The sequence below is a fragment of the Echeneis naucrates genome, chromosome 12 (genome assembly GCF_900963305.1).
Source record: "Echeneis naucrates chromosome 12, fEcheNa1.1, whole genome shotgun sequence".
NCBI classification, from domain to species: Eukaryota; Metazoa; Chordata; class Actinopteri; order Carangiformes; family Echeneidae; genus Echeneis; species Echeneis naucrates.
The window spans coordinates 8,693,355-8,711,867 of NC_042522.1; the positions used below are offsets into that span (position 1 = coordinate 8,693,355).

Genomic DNA, 18,513 nt, shown 5'->3' on the forward strand with positions numbered 1-18,513 from the left:
ACCATAAGTCAGATGAATTCTTAGAAATTTAGAGTAATAAAGTTACTAAACTTGAAGTGTAGTGTCATTAAATTTGTCTTGTCAGATCTTTTATTTTGTTTTTGTTCTCCAATACTTCACCAAGCTCTTCTTGCCTTCATGCCCTTATGTAGACCTTGGGCACCAGGATCAACTTCCTTTAAGCCCCATTCCTATCAGGACTTGTCTTTTTACCAATACTGCAGGCTCAACAGGCTTGAGAACCATTGATCTGTGTGTGCACCAGTGTGTATAAGAAAATACACACAGCTGTGTGTTTGTGTGTGTGTGTACATGCAAGGGTGTGTCTCTAGATACACTCATGTGACAGACATACTGTACAGGGACACAAAGGCAGAGTCACACGGAGGTGAACCGCTTCATGTGTGGTGATTTAGCGTGGAATAGGGCGGATCATGGACATGGCTGCAGCAACTGGAACATATTAGCTACTGTTGCCCACTCTGCTTCAAGCAGCACAGGTTCAGATCAAATCGATGCTTGAGGTCTTAAAGCTAAATAAGCTCCAAAATTCATTTGTCGGCACATATTCACATCAATAATTCATATTAATGTCTGTAGGAAAAGCATGGAAACGTGGTCAGTCTTTTCGCAGGCTTAAATCCTTTAGCATCAGCTGCATTATGTTAAGCCAACCCACATTTTGAATCAGCAACTTAGTGGCTGCGTACATTTTACGAGTGGACTGAAGGCCCTCTGTAGGCTTACGGCCATTTTTGACTGGCACTGGTGCTAAATGGGGTCTTTAGGTCAGCAGCAGCAGCAGCACTCTCCCCGGTCCTCGGGCCCACCCTGTGGCTTTATGTGTTTGGACATACACACTGAAATCCCCTGTAATCAAGCAGCTGGACACTCTGCTTTGAGGGGATTTAGTGCAGTGTGGCAGGTGCCCGTCTGACTGTAGGATCAGGATTTGCACAGGCCCCGGCTCCCCCCGTAGCATTCAGCAACTTTGACATGAGCAAATGCTTGGTGAATAATCGCAGTGATTCATGCGGTTTTATGCGTGTCATAGAAAAGGTAGGCAAGAGTTCATTAGAGATGCGCTCTGTACACTCATCCCTCCACACCCACATGTTGTGTCTCTAACGTCCACTTATATTTAAGATAGTCGAAGTGACTCTGTGTTTCAACCCTTTCCCCTTTTAGCTCACTTATTTACCTATTTCAACAATCCATTCGTACATTTAATTTCATTGATAAATGTAACTATTTCAGTATTTATATTTGTCATTGCTTCTTTGTATGTAAGAGCACAGATAGTTTTCTATCTGCACATCTATCTAATGTGATCGCATAGCTGCACCCCATTGTACTGGTAGTTTTTATGACATTGAAATTCATTTATTTCTGGTTTGATGACTTTTTTTGATGAATATCTGGTCTCCGTTGTAGTCTTAAATGTTTTCTTGTGCTTATCTCGAAGCAGCAGCAGTGCTGCTTTCCATTAACTGGATACACACATCAAAATGAATTATCAAGTCATTAGGAAGACTGTGTATAAATAAAGGCGGAGTGAATGAAAAAAAAAAAAAAAAAATCGATTAAATATGAAGTTTTTTGTGCACAGTCACACACCTCTGCAAAGCGAGCATCATCACGCCATGGCCTGTGAAGTATGAAGATTCGTTGTTTGATTCGGTGGTTTTTTTTTTTTTTTTTGTGGATGTGAATTGGTCATAATAGAGGGAGAAAAAATGGATACTGAGTCCAAAGAAGAAGAAGAAGAGAAGGTTTGTAAAAGGCAGGAACTCCCAGAGGCAGTGGGACAGCAGGACACACACACACATACACAGACAGGCTGAGCTGTCCCTCCTCTGCCTGTCTATTATTGATGTTGAGCACGCAGGGTTCCCTCTCAGCCATCTGTTCTCAGCTCTCCCACTCCACGGCCCTTTTTGCCTCATGCTTACCACTTTGGCAGGCTGGCATAAGCAGAGGAATGCTGTCCTATCAAAGTGTGAATACTTCATAAATATATCACAGCATCAGGGAGTAAGTTGTTGCAAGAGAAGCCCAGAAAGAAAATATAACAGTAATGAGGTGAATCTTTCATTAATCATTCCTCTTTGTTGCATGACTTCCAACACCCGCATTGATTTGCGGTGTGAGCTATAATGGTGGCACAACTGCATCAGACATAAAGAGATTTGGCATGTGGCTGTGTTTTTATGATGGACTGTCGATAGTCCTCTTGTGCACGTTTTCAGATCTTAATCAGATCACAGCCCCACCCTCCTGCACTTAATTGCATATGGCTGCAGGTTTGATTTGATTTGTATTTGATGACCGCACATATTCAGCCAAGCTCCGGTTACCAGGGGAAACGTGTGTTTACAAACACTTGGCTGTACCTCCTAGTTAATCCATAGATGCAGTCCTTATCCCTGCTCCCCCTGGTCTGTACCCAGACATACACACACACATACACATTACACACCCATTCACGTCCATTATGAACGTTATGATGGATTGCTAGTCTTGCATGTCAGGCTCTGGCAAAAACTTCCATGCATAGGTGAGACTTTGTCTAAACACGAGTTTCAATTATGCTGCCTGGCTGAGAGGAAGGGTTAGATTTGTGTAAAGTGATATCAGGGGCTGTGTGGTGGTAATTAAGGTACAATATTGGTGTGGGGCTTAAGAAACCTAAGCTTTCACCCTATCGTGTGACTTGTCTTTTGCGTATTCCTAGAGGGGTGAAAGAGGCTTTATTCTCTGGCCGGTTCCAGAGTTAAGACCCCCTGAGGAGTACGAGATGAGAGGGAAATTAATAATGTGTGGACTCAAAGGCTTTGACAGAACCAAGGGATCAGATGAGGGTGAAGGGAGTGCATTAGAGGCAGGGAAGGAAACTGAAAACGCAGAACGCACAAGCAGACAGGTGCAGCCATCCTTGAGCAGAGGGGGGAGTAAGACGAGTGGCATTATGAGACAGATAAAAGATGTAAAATGGGTTTTGCAAGGACACTTAGCTGAAAATCTCATCTTCACTCAAGTGAAGCCTTGAGACTTTAAAGGCAACTTCTACATAAATTTTTGGTAGTTTTTGTTGAAGTGGTTTAATAAAATAAAATTCTACCCGGTGTTCACGCCTGTGTAGCTCTACGTAGACTGTCACTTTTGTGCAATCGTAACAATGTGAGGAGACATTTTGCCTTCCTTCAGCAGCCCTGGAAACAGATTGCAAATTAGCATTTCTCATCAAAGCCAGAGGGACTCGCAGACTGCCAGTGTTCAGTCCTGAGACATATTTCTCACATTATGGCGTGTAACATGAACAAACTGCTTAATGTTAAGGAAATTCAAGATTTAATATTAAGAGTCTATTATAGTGGGATGTTTGGAGGTCATGCTACCATGCACGCTGTTGGCACACTCATGTCTTGTCTGCCTCCAGGCCAAGCAGGCTTTGGACCTGCTGTGACACTCTCTGGCTCCAAGCCAGCAGCTCCCCGATCCTTTGAACCTCGATAAACCTGGGCCAGCTGTGTTTAGCCAGATCTGACCACAGCTGATCACACCACCCTACCTTCCATATTAAATATGGATTGTGACTAAGTACAAAATCTATTGCTCTATCACTCCATGTTCTGTCTTTTTTGTGTATGCTCATCTGATGCTCCATTACCGCTCCACAATGACAAGGAAAAACCTCTCCTCTCCACAAAAATAATAGAGCTAATAATGATGCTGGGACAGTATGCCATATGTGATCCCTCCCTGCAGCATGGCCAGGTGGGCAATATGCCACCCAGCTACACAAAGGGTTTATCTATAGTGATTTATTAAACACCGTAGCCACCGACTAAACAGAGACCCAGAGCTGAATAAGCAATCCAGTCATCTCGTCTTTCTTTTTGTCTCCTTCTTTGTCTGGCTCTCTGTCCTTTTCAGTCCCTAGCTGCAGAGTACAGTTAGAATATGTGTTAAAAAGGTGTGTAATGGTAGACTAGGCTCCTATTGGAACCATTAAGCATGAACGTGACTATTACACAGGGAAATAACCCCTTATTGAGCTGCCGAGTGATAGCAGAGTCAAGGCTTCGCCCTCATGGAGTGGAGTAGATGTAAATGATTATGATGCATCCCGACTCCATAACAGTGCTCCGTTTACCCCCCCAACACCCCACTCTTCACAGCTGATTATGTTAAACACAAGACCAACTTGAATAGAGATAGTGAGAGGTTTTGGTGAACACCACTTTAGCATTACTCCTGAGTCCTAAATTGGAGGTCCTCTTGTCACAACAGCCGTTAACATTAGGCTTGTCTTGAATTTTAAATACCACACATGGTGACAATGCTGCATTGTGTGTTTAGAGGCTGCAGATGACACACCTGCCGAGGAAGAGAGGTTGAGATAATAATTTTCTCCTCCCTGTCGAGGAGGCATCTGGCACTGCCACGGTGTTGCAAGCGGAAATACACCCAGGAGTGGGTAATGAGGCGTAGGAGACAGGCTTTGTGTTTTCTTTTGTGTGTCTGTGTGTATGCGTTGTAGTTGTTGGATTCCCTCATCCTCCTGAACTAGCCTCTATAGACCCGCCAAGCTAGCCAGCTGTAGTCCATAAACCCAGTTGCGTGTAACTCATAGCCCACAATAAATCAGCCTAAATACAGTCAGGAACACACTAAACCAGACCTTGCTGTACAGCAACGCACAAAAACAGAGAAAGGTTAAACATGGACATTAGCGTACAAGGTAGTGAGTAAATTAAGAAAACATTGGGGCATTCAAGTACATGACTACGCGTGTGTGACCTGGTGTGTGAACAACCCACAGTGACCAGGCAACGCATGTCTTTGGATGACAGCATTAACACAGCGGCCCATGTGGCTTTGCATACGACTGAGGCGGGTTGCTAAGAAACATGCCAATAATTTTCAACAATACCCCGCTGAATGCTAATATTTTATTTAACCTTGCGGCACTTCCAGTCTAGTTTCTTAAGACTTCCTGTTGCAGTCTCTACATTTGAATTTGCCTTTGACAGTTTCTCTGATGCGCACTTTTATCATTTTTGGTTTTTGAATAAACCAGGAATGAACCAAACAAAGTTTGAAAATAAAATGTGTTCGATTACCTGTCCAGACTTGTTTACCTTGCTGAAATGCTTTTCCCACAATCAATCAATCAATCAATAAAAATAAAGAGCTTTTAGAGCACTGCTTTGTTTACTTTCTCATTTTACTACTAAGTCATGCATAAGCCCCGCCCCCAGCTATTTGTGTTGGGGTGACCATGCAAGAGCAGTGTGTATTGTGATGGTTAGCAGTAGTGGGGGTTAAACATTTAGAAAAAATGTATTGATTGCTTGGTGTGACAAACAGTCAACAATTGTTTTGTGTGTTTCAGGTTATCTCTGCTCTGTCGAGGATCTCCCACCACAGCATTGCACAGATCAAAGGCATCAGGTACGAGTAAATTTGTAACTCTCTCATTTATCATTTAAACAGCCTCAGCACTCAGTATCGGTGTCAGAGAACCCATTTGGATGAATGTGTCCCGTGCTACTTGTCAGCCTGTTAAAACGGAGGTGGCTATTAACGTATGCTGCTCATTTTAAAGTCAATTTACATTTTTAAGTGATTAGCCGCAGCTTTTAGCCACTGTTAATCTAATCCACAGCGGATTTCTGCCTGTCACTCAAAACGTTACAGCAACACACTGTTTATGTGGAAACGCAGCAGTTCATAGGAACTACTTCAGAGTCCAAATACTACATTGTATTCAGGGATAGTCATTTTTTCCCCAGATAACGAAGAAGCTGAGAAAATCCGTCAGAGTCCTTTATCAGTCCTGGAATGGGCCTCTGATTTCTCTTCATTTGCTCAATCTGCTAGGAGCTTCGTGGCTCACCGGCGCCACATAAAAAGCCATTTTATCCATTTGAGTAATGAGCTGATGGAGCACACCCATTAGGAGCCATGCCAGGAAATGAAAGGAGGGGAAAGAGACAGAGAGAGAGAGAGTGAGCAAGAGGGACACAGAGAGAAAGAAAGTAGGTTCCTTTCCATTAACAAAACAACCTGCTGACTGCTAGCTAATTCACTGCCCGTCCACGCCAACGATTTTGCTATAAGGTGTCAAAATCAATGGTTGGGTGACCTAAGTCTAAATCAGGGTTACTTTTAAGAATCTGAATATTAATTCACAGTAAATGATTATTTGAAGTTCAGATTTTGATCACATTAGTTGGAAATCCTGTTCTTTAAGGGAAGGACGTGCACCCACAGCTGAAAAGTCCTGAAATGCAAAGTTTGGAATATTTAACTGCCCCAGAGGTTACCCTGACCTCTCACCTTACCTTGGAGGGAAATGTGTGAAAGCCTTGTGAGGATCATTGAAGAAGAAATTTAGTGAGTAAGGTCATTTGACTCCTGGCTCTCAGAAGAAAGCACTGACTAAGGTTTTTAAATGGCACACTGAACTACATTATCTATAGCGAATGTGACAACATAGGAATTTCTTGGTGCTGTTATTTAAGCCAAAGCTCTCTTAACTCTGCATCCCTGTCTTGATAATTAATCATAGATCATCAGTCACACTCCTGAAAATGAAAAGGATTAATTATCTTTAGAGCAGGAAATGCATATGGTCAACCCAGTGTCTGTACAGCTCTTGATTCATCACATGCACATATCACAGCTCCATTAGTTGATACAATCAAAAGCTGGAGTGCCACCACGACTCCTCATCACGACGATGAGTTGAACTCATACTGTGGTGTTGTTGTCACCTTCTTGTATGCTAGATCAAGATTTAAGAAGAATTTTCAGCTTCTACATGGTCTGAAATTCTCACCACCTTTTGTGATATTTAATTTGTCCACCAACCAAAGTGCTAAAGATATTCCTGCTATCTGAAGTCTCTTTTCATCAAAGTTTGTGTGTCTTTAGCATAACTTTTTCCAATAGTCGTGTAGTATAAATTGGCATATTTGACAGGCAGTCACTTTTCAACTGATTTCTTTTAAGCGGTATTCAAAGCAATGACTGGAAATCACTGCTTTCACAGAGATGGCTTTCGAGGCGATCATTCTGAATGATGGGTTAAAATTGGATGTTGATTCTTAGTAGCAGTAGTTTTGCTGATATGAAACAGTGTATTTCAGACAAGATTTAATATCAGTGGTATCCACACTAGGACATATTCAGTGTAAAAATTTAAAACCGGTGCTTAATGGAGCTTTGTATGCACGGGGGGCACATGACAAATGCATGACAAGGTCCGAGGCCACGTACCGTATGATTTAACACGAGTACGGCGCCGCTATTAAGCATAGCACTTACACAACAAGGATGTTCACTGACCCCAGTTGGCATTTTGAAAGGGGCTCCACACCCGCATTCTTGCTAATGCCGTCCAGGGCAAGGTCACTTACATTCAAAAGTCCAAGGACTTGTCAGACCTCTTCTGTCTCACTTCAGACCAAACATGTCCAACAACAGCTATTCAAATGCAGGCCTTGCCAGGCATGTACGCCGTCTATCATATAGACAGAATGCTCATGTCCTCCAGTCATGGAGGTCCTCAGTCCTCCTGTATGACTCAGTCATGCATGAAACAGTTTGAAATGTTCTTACACCTGCCATTTCAAGGCTAAAACTGGTGATGACAGCAGAGACAGTAAAAGAGAATCAAATTAAACCAAAAATAAGATCTAAAGGCTCGACATCTTAGTCACAACCCAATGGACAAAGTCGAGTGCTGCAGAGGGAGATTAGTGATTCCTGACTACAGTCTGGGTCAGTCTGTGTTGTTAGCCAGGAAACACCCAGAGTGAAATTTGAAGCAGCCACTCCTCAAAAATTTTTTTTTTTTCTGAAGTCTTGCGTTGCCTCTGAGATTGTAATCAAGAAAGGGTAGTCCAGTTGGCTCGGAGCAATTAGTGAGAGGAAACGGGTGTGCTTCATCAAAATAAGGAAATAAACTGTGTAACACTCTAATCCTAACCCATTAATAAAAATGGTCCCTTCATTTTCAACAGATAACAAGTTTGTATTCATCTGTATTTGAATGAACATTGAACGTTGAATTTCACCCTTTTTGTCTGTCCATACTGTTTTTTCTTTAGAAACATACCTAGTTTAATAAGGGATGTAGTACCAAATAAAGTGATTTAAAAGACCTTTTAGACCTTTGCAAGCTTTAATTCCACAGGGTGTCATTCTCAATGCCCAGACAATAACCCTGAAGGTCTCCATTCATTTAAGCACAGATACCCCATCAGACCATCCATTGAGCTCTAAATGACTGAAGAGTTCCTCACTCTGTTAAATCTCTGAGCAGCATTGCCACAGGCATGTCTATTGACATTCTGTTGAAGTGCATTGATCTTGACTTTGATGTCTGTTCTCTGTAGTCAGGCCACATTGACAGTTCACATCTCTGTTGATGTGTCAACATCACAGTCCTGCCCAGAAATTAAGGATTTTGTTTAGCAGATAAATACACATTTGCATGTTCATATGCATGTACACACAAAACAATAGACATGCCATCACTTATCCGTTTGTTTATTCTCTTCTCCTGCATCTGTAAGAAGAAAACTCCTGCAAGGAAATGTGGCCATTTGTTTCTTACCTTTTTTGATATTCACAGTTCAAGCTTGGATGACTTACAATGAGTTGCTATATCCATACTTTCCTTTGTTTCTTTGCTTCCTGATATTTCCTTTTCACCCTCAGTTTCGCCTGTCAGCCAATAGAGATCCTTCCATAACTAATTTATGGCATATCTTTCTGTGCTCTTTTTAATATAAGTGAGTAAAATCCTGACATTTTTATTTGGAATTTTCTCTTTTTTAGTCATCCCATAAAAATGATGGTAGAATTAAACATTTGTTTCTGTGAATTTTAAGACATTCAAGTTTTAATTTTGCACCTAAGTTCATTACTTCCCCATCTTACGTCTCCATACTTTCTGAAAAATTCAGCATCACTCCAAAGTAAAATATGACCAAATTTCTCTCTCCTTGTGCAAAACCTTAATCTTCATTATGTGAAACCTAATGTTCCTCACCCTTTGTGTGTCCTAGCTCCTGAATTTTGTACTCTCACAGCTTATCCGTGGTATAAGCCTGCGTCATCCTCCGTCCTGTTATTCAGCCTCCTGCTCTTCCCTTCTTATCTTTACTGTCCTCAGCTAACCCCACTCCGACCTTCAACCTGTTCACACTTCAGTAGCGCAGTTCATCACTGATCCCTGCTATTTGAGTGTGTATCAGGGACTGTGGGGATCAGGGTCATATTGTACAAGAGCTCAGCTCACCACCAAGACAGAGAGCAGATGAGGAAGAGGCTTGCAGAGGGGTTTAGATAACGTTATAGGCCTTTATATCCTACTATCACACTACGCTCTCAGAAGTACAGTGTGTGCTCCCTTCAGCAGGATGTTACTTTTAAGTTTTGTTTTGTTTTGTTTTGTTTTTTCAGACGCAGGAGTACTTACATTTTCCAGAAGTATGACTCAGGCCTGTATGTGTGAATGCACCAGGCTGATAAGAGGAGCTATTTCTAATTTTAGATAGACAACGTTAGCACTTTAGTAACCAGTCTTGTGCATTTGTAAGACAAGGACAGGAGGTGCTCGCACAACTCCTTCAGAGCAGTCTAGATGCAGCACTGACTCTGAAAGTGATGAGACAGGCTGGTCTGGCTAGCGCGAGCTGGTTAGCATGCCAGCTTGCCTTACACTACTGCAACTCTTGCTGTGTGAAAGATGTTTGATTCCAAACTTACAATTTTTCTTCTAGACTGATGAGTGAACTGCGATTGCTGGCTACACTGGCTATAAAGCATGTGGTTAGTAATAAAAGTTAGTATTAGCTCTATTTAAACTGACACATCCTATGAGAGATGCAACCAGCAGGTTGGTTCTAAAATTTTTAAGTTTTCATTTGTTTCATCTGTTGTAATTTATTCATGTATACTGCTGAAAAGTAACAGCTAGTTGTATATAACGATCCGCAAATTGGATATGAGCCATAAAAAGCAGGTTGTGGAAGAAAAGTAATGATGATACTTATGTTGGCTTAGCAGAGAAATAAAATGTTTAATGAATGGGATTAAAGTAAACAGCATATTTAAAAATCGAATGAAATGGAAAAAAAAACGGCCACAGCTTAAACTTAAACAGGCATTGTCATAAAAAAAAGAAGAAGCAATGGCAATTCCAATTTCCACCACTTTCACATTGCAGAGATGTTGCATTTAATTCATACTTAAAATAGGGAAAAGCTGCAGATAAAACGACTATTCATTAACTAATAATTACGAATGAATTACATTTATTCTGACCTTTATCTGATGAACACCCATTTGTGATTGGAGGGATTTCACTGCATTTAATACACATAAGATTTTATTTGGCAGATATAAATAACATTTCTTTGTACTTAGCACATGATCAAAATAGGTCTATAATCCTACACATTCGTTAAAGTGGATGAGGAGGTTTCGCTGCACAATAGGAGGAAGATGGTGTTAACAAACACCATTTGCACCTCCCTCTCTTCCTTCATTCTGTTGGCATAGCTTTGTACAGTCACACTGCTGAATTACTTCACACACATTAGAGTGTTGTTATCGCATTGCACGTCCACTCCTTATTTTTACACACCGCCTGAACGCATCACGTACGCCAATTTCACACGTAATTGTTGCCAAATTAACTTATACATGCAAGGGGCCAGTAAAAATGCACTTGCTCTTATGTTAACCTAATTATCACACATACACCATTCCCACCACAATGAGCTTCTGCTGAATAAAACTCCAGTGCCAGGTTTAAAGGGGGGAGGGAGCAGTTTATGGACAGGTGTTCTACAATAAGTGCACAGGCCTGCTCGAGCTCCGGCAATTTATTGACCCGGCAGAAACAAAGCCAAGCTCTGGGACAGGAAACTTGCTGGCTATTTGAGCTGTGTTCACACCTAACGACCACACTGTATTTCTGCTGTTCACCATTTGTTGATCAATGGGACTGGCTTACTGCCCCATTGTCACATTGCAAACGCGTAGGAACAATTCCCTCTACACTAGCATCAGCTTTACAGGCAGTGAAAAAGAAATTTGAAATGATCACAAGAACATTACGGTTTATTGAAATGATAAACTTCATGAGAGGGCAGCACGAGAGGGAGAGGCTGTCTGTTGGCACGTTAGTTTCAAATACAGTCTGAATTCATCTCTGCTCTAGTTGACACCACAATATTTGAACAGACAGTTCTGAAAATAAGACAAAGGCAGTGCAATCACCTGGTCCCCCATGCCCCAATGAAAGCTGCATCAATTTACATGTAATCTGCTTGAGGATAATCAATTTAATTCAAAGTAAATATTCACGTTATTCTTGGGTTTTCTTTTATTTAATTTTATGCTTGCCCGCAGATGCATTTGAGACTAATAGCTCCAGGTTAAGGCTGCAATTAACTGGGATTAATTCACTGGAAGTGTTCCGACTCAGCAGTCTTTGTTTTCTGCGCAGTTAGTAACACGTTATAGATCTTTTCAAACCACCTTTGGAAATGATTAACATATAAAAGAGTTAACCAGAGGAAAAAATAAATACAGCCCAGAAAACATGGAGAGGGATAAATGTTAAGAATGTAGAATGGAAGAACTAACTCGAATTTTGCTCACTTAGACTTCAACTGAATTATTTCTTCCACAATAAGGGAATATGACAGGCAGTGCCCTTTGTTCTTCATTCAACCTCTGTGTTTCAAACCCAATATTCAATTTGATATGTTAAATTTGCTTCCAAAGAAATTTTTGAGTTTATTTATCGTGACTCTACTGCAACACAATTGTTGCCTTTGTAGATGACAACTTAATTTCTTCAAATCTTAACACAAGCATTCAATAATGAACCAAATAAGCTCTGCTGTATTGATGAGATACAATGGATATGACGTTATATAGTGACACCCCATTGACAGGAACAGCATATGAGCACCTCAAAATTCAAGTCCTCCGTAGAACTTTAAGTTAATAACAGATTTTCCGCATAACATAAACATTGTGTTATTATTGTACCAAAAGAATTCTGATGAAATATAATAGAACACAACAAATATGGTTTGTATCATGTGAAAATTTATTAATTTGGAAAAAAAAAATAAAAAAACTATGTATAGTAACATCCACTCTGCTTTGCTGCAGCACGCAGACCTGAGCAATATGAAGCAACAAGCCTGCAGGAAAGACAACAGACAGAGAGCGGCATTGAATAGCCAAGAGACGCCTCATCAGAGGGGTTCTGATGAAATTAGTAGCATTAGGACATAGTTCAATTATCCCTGGTTGCATCATTTAAGAAAAATGAAAATGGCAGCTTTGGACACTGCTTGGCTCTACAAAACATCAGTGCGGCCATACATACACACACATATCTGCACAAACTACTCTATAATTAAACTTTGTCCTGTGGGACTCCATTAATAACTTATAATATAATGCACATTTCATTGGAGGGGGCCATCAGCTGGGGGTGTGCTATTACACTCTGGAGGAAACAGCTCCTGTGCTGCGTTTCTGCTCATAACATTGTGTGAGAAAGCACCATTAATCAGACATGGCAGTTTCTGTGTTGTGGTAATAACAATGCTTGTAATTAGCTCTTGAAAATACAGAAGTTTTAATGAAGTTAGACCACTTAAACACAGCTGAAGAAATAGCAGAGTAAGTGAATCAGTTTATAAGAGAGTTTGCATATTCCTTTTCCGTGTGTGTGTGTGGGCCTGAGGGTGACAGGCTGATCAGGCTGATTCGGCTTAGCATTCATTAACCCTATAGCTGATGCCACTCACTCTGACCACAGCTTTCAGTAAAACAACCTTAAAACCAATCTTAAAACTTGAGTGAAAGAGAAATGATGGATAACGACATTGGTTTCTTGTGAGTCGCTTGCAACTGCTAATGTCTACTCATACTAATGTATATTTTTTTTCACCATTTAATGCACAATATTTCTTCAGACTTGATCTCAAATGATTGAAAAAAAAATGTTTCTAATGTGGATCAAGTAGCAGAGCTTGTGCTTAGCTAATGCAGGCCTCACTGAATAAACGTTTCTAAATGTTCTGGTTTGCACAATGGGCAGTTTAGCCAGTTGAATTTAACTGATTCGCTATGCATTCCACACATACCAAGGATTCCCAAAATGTGACTGATTTGGCTACTACGGCGAGGTTCTTGGTGAGAAGCAGCAAATTGTCTATATTTTTCAGGCCCCAACTTAATCTCCTGTCTTTGTGCATTTATGTAGTAAGGAAAGAAAGAATTTTATTTAATTAAGAATAATTTTATTTCTCATCCAGGTTTCAAAAGGCTTTACAAATGCCATATATATATATATAATTAAAATGTGAGGAGGAGACAGACCAAGAAGAAAAAGATAGAGACAAATCAAAAACAATGCACATAATAAGAAAAGCACAAAAAGAGAGGTCTTCAGCAGGAACTTCAAACACACAGGGGAGTTCAGTGACCTGGGGGGGTGCCTGCTCCACAGACAGCAAATGCTCAAAGGAACTGAGCTTTGATGCACTAGCACTTCAAAGATACATTCTAAAGTGAGATTGTTCACGTTTTATATGACAAGCGTCCTGAACTAATTCCGAATATATGTGATCAATGTCACGCAGCAATGTCATTTTAAATTTTGGACCATTCAGTTTTCAGTCACGTGGCTCGAGTCACGCTCGCGCTGACCCTTGGAGGGCAAAAAATCCCGGTCCAAGATGGCGTCGAACACTGGAAACGCCGGAGAACAACAACGCAAACCGGTCAATTTCCAAACGGTTTCAAGACACACAAATTTAGATAGTATCTCTAAAGAAGAAGAGAAAAATACATGATTAAAGTGCAGGTTCTGGGCACTTACGACCCATACACGACAGACGCCACCGCATTCCAGCCGTTAAAAACAGCGATGTTTCCATTTATCTGGTGGAGAATCGCTCCTCTTGCACTGCCGCCAGGATGAACGCATTCAAAAGTAGGGACAGTTATACGGATTTTCAATCTGGATGGGTCTCTGATGATGTCGTCTGTGAGGTGAAGGACAAGAAATTCTTCATTGTTAAAGCGAAGGTGAGTGCGAGCGTTAGCTAACGTGGCTACGGGTCGTTAGTGTCAGTTCACTTCTTCAGTCCGCGGTCTGGGGCCGTAGTGACAATGCATGAGTATTTTGGTTAGGTAGACACGGTCCCTTATAACGTAAATCTAATCAAAACGATCTCCCTCCCAAATGTCAGGTAAGCCATTGCTACAGTTTAAATGACCCACAGTTGACAGCTTGGGTTTCTGTGGAGAAAGGGATCAGTGCGATTTGGCCGCTGCCGGCGTGTCAACCCCCAGGTTCCGGTTCCCCTTTACGCTGATTTACTACTGAATCGTGCGTAGGTGCTATGTTACCGTACGTACTTAAAGAAGGAACGTGGTGATACACACCAGGTAATAATACGGCCAAGATATATGATGTAGAATGACCCGCTTTTATGGAGAAAAAATCCAGGTAGGGTGAGGATTGTACATCGTGGCCATGTCTGTACGTGCTCCAGTTAAGAATATGGCCACGATGTATAATCTTCATCCTACCTCGATTATTTCTCCATAACGATCGGCTCATTCTACATCATACATCGTGGCCGTATTGTTACCTGGAGCACACATTAGCTTGTAGCCAGAGTGTGGATGTCTTCTGTGGACATCACTGACAACAAGGTCCAGCTCCTCATCACAGAATACATGTCTGCCTGCACACACACACACAAAACATTAACAACAACAACAACTGTCAAAGATAACGTTTTGTGTCAGGCTTTAATACAAGCTAGGCTAATGGACGTTAGCATTAGAGCTGGCCAGTTATCTTACGTTACAAGCTAACGGCCCTGTTTCTTACCTTGCTCCATCTCGTCTCAAATTCACCGTCACCACCTTTTTAAAAAACATTTGTATAGAAAATTTCTCAACCCTTTATTTTGTTATTCTTCTTTCCTTTCCTTTCTGATCAACGGACTGATGCTGACTGGACATTTTCCTACCGAACTTCAGACAACAGACAACACGCTAGCATAGCAACAGTAACCAAGGGGGGCGGGGCTTAGCGAAGGATCGGTGGCCAAAACATTTGTTGGGGGGGGGGGGTTACAATAAGGAAGAAAACAAGTTAGGAACTTTTCTAACTCAAATATTACATAATCTTAACTATCACTAAAATAGGTGTGTTTTTTTTCCACATTCTCCTCCTCCTCCTTCCATATTCCACTCATCTCAGTGGGTGATTCCTTCGCTCTTTTACTGGTCTAGTCTGTGGACGCGTCCTGTCTCTCACCCGTCTGGTCTGGTTCGGCCTAGGTCCTGGGGGGGGGGGGGCGTATCTGCATTAGCCCAGTCCATTACTCGCAACCAATTAACTCCGTAGACAAGTTCAGGTGCCCACATCGGGAATGGACCTTCACATTACATTTCATTACATTACATACCTAATTCCCAACCCAGTTTCCCAAAGGGTTAGGATTGGCGTTTGTCATGTGAATGTATGTTTTTTTTATGGTAAAATGGACAAACTTGTGTTCAACGAGTTCGTGAATTATGAAAAATATGGACACTATCCGGTGGGTGTTTCCGAGGACCAGCAATATGTCATTCGGATGCGCTCCGCCCGTTTCCAAATAAACGGTAAGCAATAGTAACATTATACGTCAAAAATAATGTCATCAATTCGTCGGTCGAGCATGCTAACCAGTTAGCTAGCAGTCCATTTCGAAGCGACTAACTAGTGTAAGTGATCCGGCAGTGAGGTTTCCTTAACGTAGGCTACACTCACACAGCTATGCTAGCTGGCATCCATTTACAGAAAGATTGACAAAGAATGCCCGAACAAATGCATTCTCAATTTATTTTGTTATATAATAAATACCATACCGGTAACCTACACATTGGCTTTTTCCATTTCGCTTTCCGTACACCCAGCTGTGTTTCTATTTGCGTTTCTTCTTTAATTACGCACGGTAACTTAGCAACTACGCACGACTCAGCAGTAAATCAGCGTAAAGGGGAACAGGAACAGGGACAACCCAGGCATGTCTCCTCGTCGATTTGTGCAACCAGTTTCACAGCAACTGCCCGGCGTTTTGGTAAAAGTTAAGCCAAAACTAGTTTTAAAAAAAGTAGTAGTTGGACGGGCAGAGGAAGTAGCGTCCTTTACCCTCCAGGGGGCGTACCCGCAATGGCGTGACGTCACGTGAAAACTATGAATAGTGGATTTTCCTTGCCTATGTTTAAACATGCTGGCCTGATCATTCAAATCAAACCCATGTTTCAGTGATCTTTGTTTTACATTAGTGTGTGCACAATGATGCAGTGGTTAGCGCTGTCACTTCACAGTGATAGGGCTCTGGGGTCAACCCTGCCAACCAGCTTGGGATCATGGGGTCTGTGTGGGTTTCCCCTGGGTGCTCCAGCTTCCTGATAGTATTATATTGAAATATAAATGCAATTTTCCAAATTCTAATAACCCCAGAAGATGTTTTGAATCACAGTCCTCCATTTGTAACTCATCGTCACGCAGCGTGTTTTCACCATGAACCTGAACACGTCACCCACTCCTGCCTGCTCTGTACTCCAGTTCTGTTTTGAGTAATGGTACTGTAGAGGTGATTGTGTGTACGTGTGTGTGTGTGTTTTGACAGTAGGAAAACAAATCGTGTTTAGTGGATACATTATACAGTGGGAGTCAAGGTCAGTCTTATACCATTGCAGAAACAATTGCTTTATGTAGGATTTATAGTTTTAGGAGAGAATGGTTAAAACAGCATGTAGTGACCAGGGTCAAAACATATGCACACATACAACTACAGATGAAAAGTAGTGATTCATCTGAATACTTTGAAAACTGGACAGGACTTTTTTTTTTTTTTTTAATGTGAGACATTTTAACATTGTAAGACACACTCAGAATTAATTGCCATCATCCAGGCTATTTTTGTTTCACAATCATTTGCATGGCTGGTGATTAGCTCTGATCACAACCTTAGTGAGTTTAATGGGCTTCAATTGTGCATGGCATTAAACTAATAAACTATAATTTATAGCAATCAGATCTTGGGAGAAAAAAATAAAGTATCATAAACACGGCAGGCTGATTATGCACTTCAGGGATAATGTTTGTGGAAGGTAGATATCCTTAAAAAGATTAGGAATGAATCTGCCCCTTTTTATGGGCTAATTTCTCAGTCTTCCATTTATATGCTCTGCTACTTCTTGGCAATGTTGTGTTTGTGTCCATCCTGTGGATGGAAATGAGAAATCAAAGAGGAGGGTGGTGCAGGTTTGAGCTATCCAAAGTGTGCTGGTTTTTATAATTTACGTTATTGCTGCACTCAATGATTTCGAGCTGAGTGAGCATATAAGTAAAGAAGGTCTCATTTAATCGTGGTGGGGGAAAAATAACAAAAAACAGGTCTCCATCACAACATTTCATCTTGCTCTGCATTTGGGCTGAAGGTTATGAAAAGCTGCTCCAAACCTCCAGAGAGGATTTTTGAGACATCTGGCAAAGAAGCTCTTTTACATTCTCAATTCCTGAGAAAGTTCCCTGTTGGAAGAAGCCATGTTTTCTTTATTTGTGTGTTTGTTTTGTTGTTGTTTTTATTTTTTATTTTTATTTTTTTTTATGTCAGCTGCAGTGTGTCAATGTGTTTTGACAATGTTTTATGTGACAGATGGACTCCTCTGCTGAATGCATCATGCTGTTGTGCTGCTGAAATGACTGGAGCCATGAGTGACAAACTGACAAATAGGACACACATTTTTTGTCCCTAACTGGAACAAGACTGTGGTGTGATACAGTGTTCTGTAGCCTCTCTCACTCTCCGTGTCTGTGTGTGCACCAGGCCCTTTCCATCAGAGGATACGGCGCTGAATGAGGACGATGTCTACCGGAGCCTTGAGGAGCTGGCAGAGTGAGTATAAATTCCACTACAGACACCCACAAATAAAAATGAATAGTTAATCATAAAATTAAAGATATTTTTAGAGTAATTTAATAATCACAATGAATACAGATGAATCCCTGGATGTGTTAAGATGCTCATAAAATCTCTCATCCCATATTCAACACATCTTATGATGTTTCAAAATGAACTGAGATTGCCACTTCCTTGCAATTTCCTCTACCCACCTAATTACATAAGCGTGGAGCCTCTCTGTCACTCTGCCTGTTGCCATGGCGACAGCAGCACTGCTATGAATTTCGGCCTGGTTGCCTTGGTGTCTGTCTGCCTGACTTGGTGCATGTTAGGTGGGTGGGTGGGTTTAGCTGGGTGTGAAAGAGAGTCAAAGGGTCTAGGAAGTTGGCCACGTTCCCAGCTGTGACAACCGCTCAGTCCATTCAGATTAAGGGTGAATACTTAGTTAACCACTCGGAGATGGGTGTCATTTGTCACAGGGAGATAG

General features: G+C 41.3%; 1 protein-coding gene across 1 annotated transcript in view; it reads left to right on the forward strand.

The window, feature by feature from the left end:
• The window catches only part of vav2 (vav 2 guanine nucleotide exchange factor), a 177,070-nt gene that overhangs the window by 119,837 nt on the left and 38,720 nt on the right, over positions 1-18,513 (forward strand). Inside the window, exons 3-4 of the mRNA XM_029515090.1 lie at positions 5,399-5,457; positions 17,952-18,020. Coding sequence (XP_029370950.1) covers positions 5,399-5,457; positions 17,952-18,020 — 128 coding nt within the window. The remainder of the gene's footprint in view (positions 1-5,398; positions 5,458-17,951; positions 18,021-18,513) is intronic.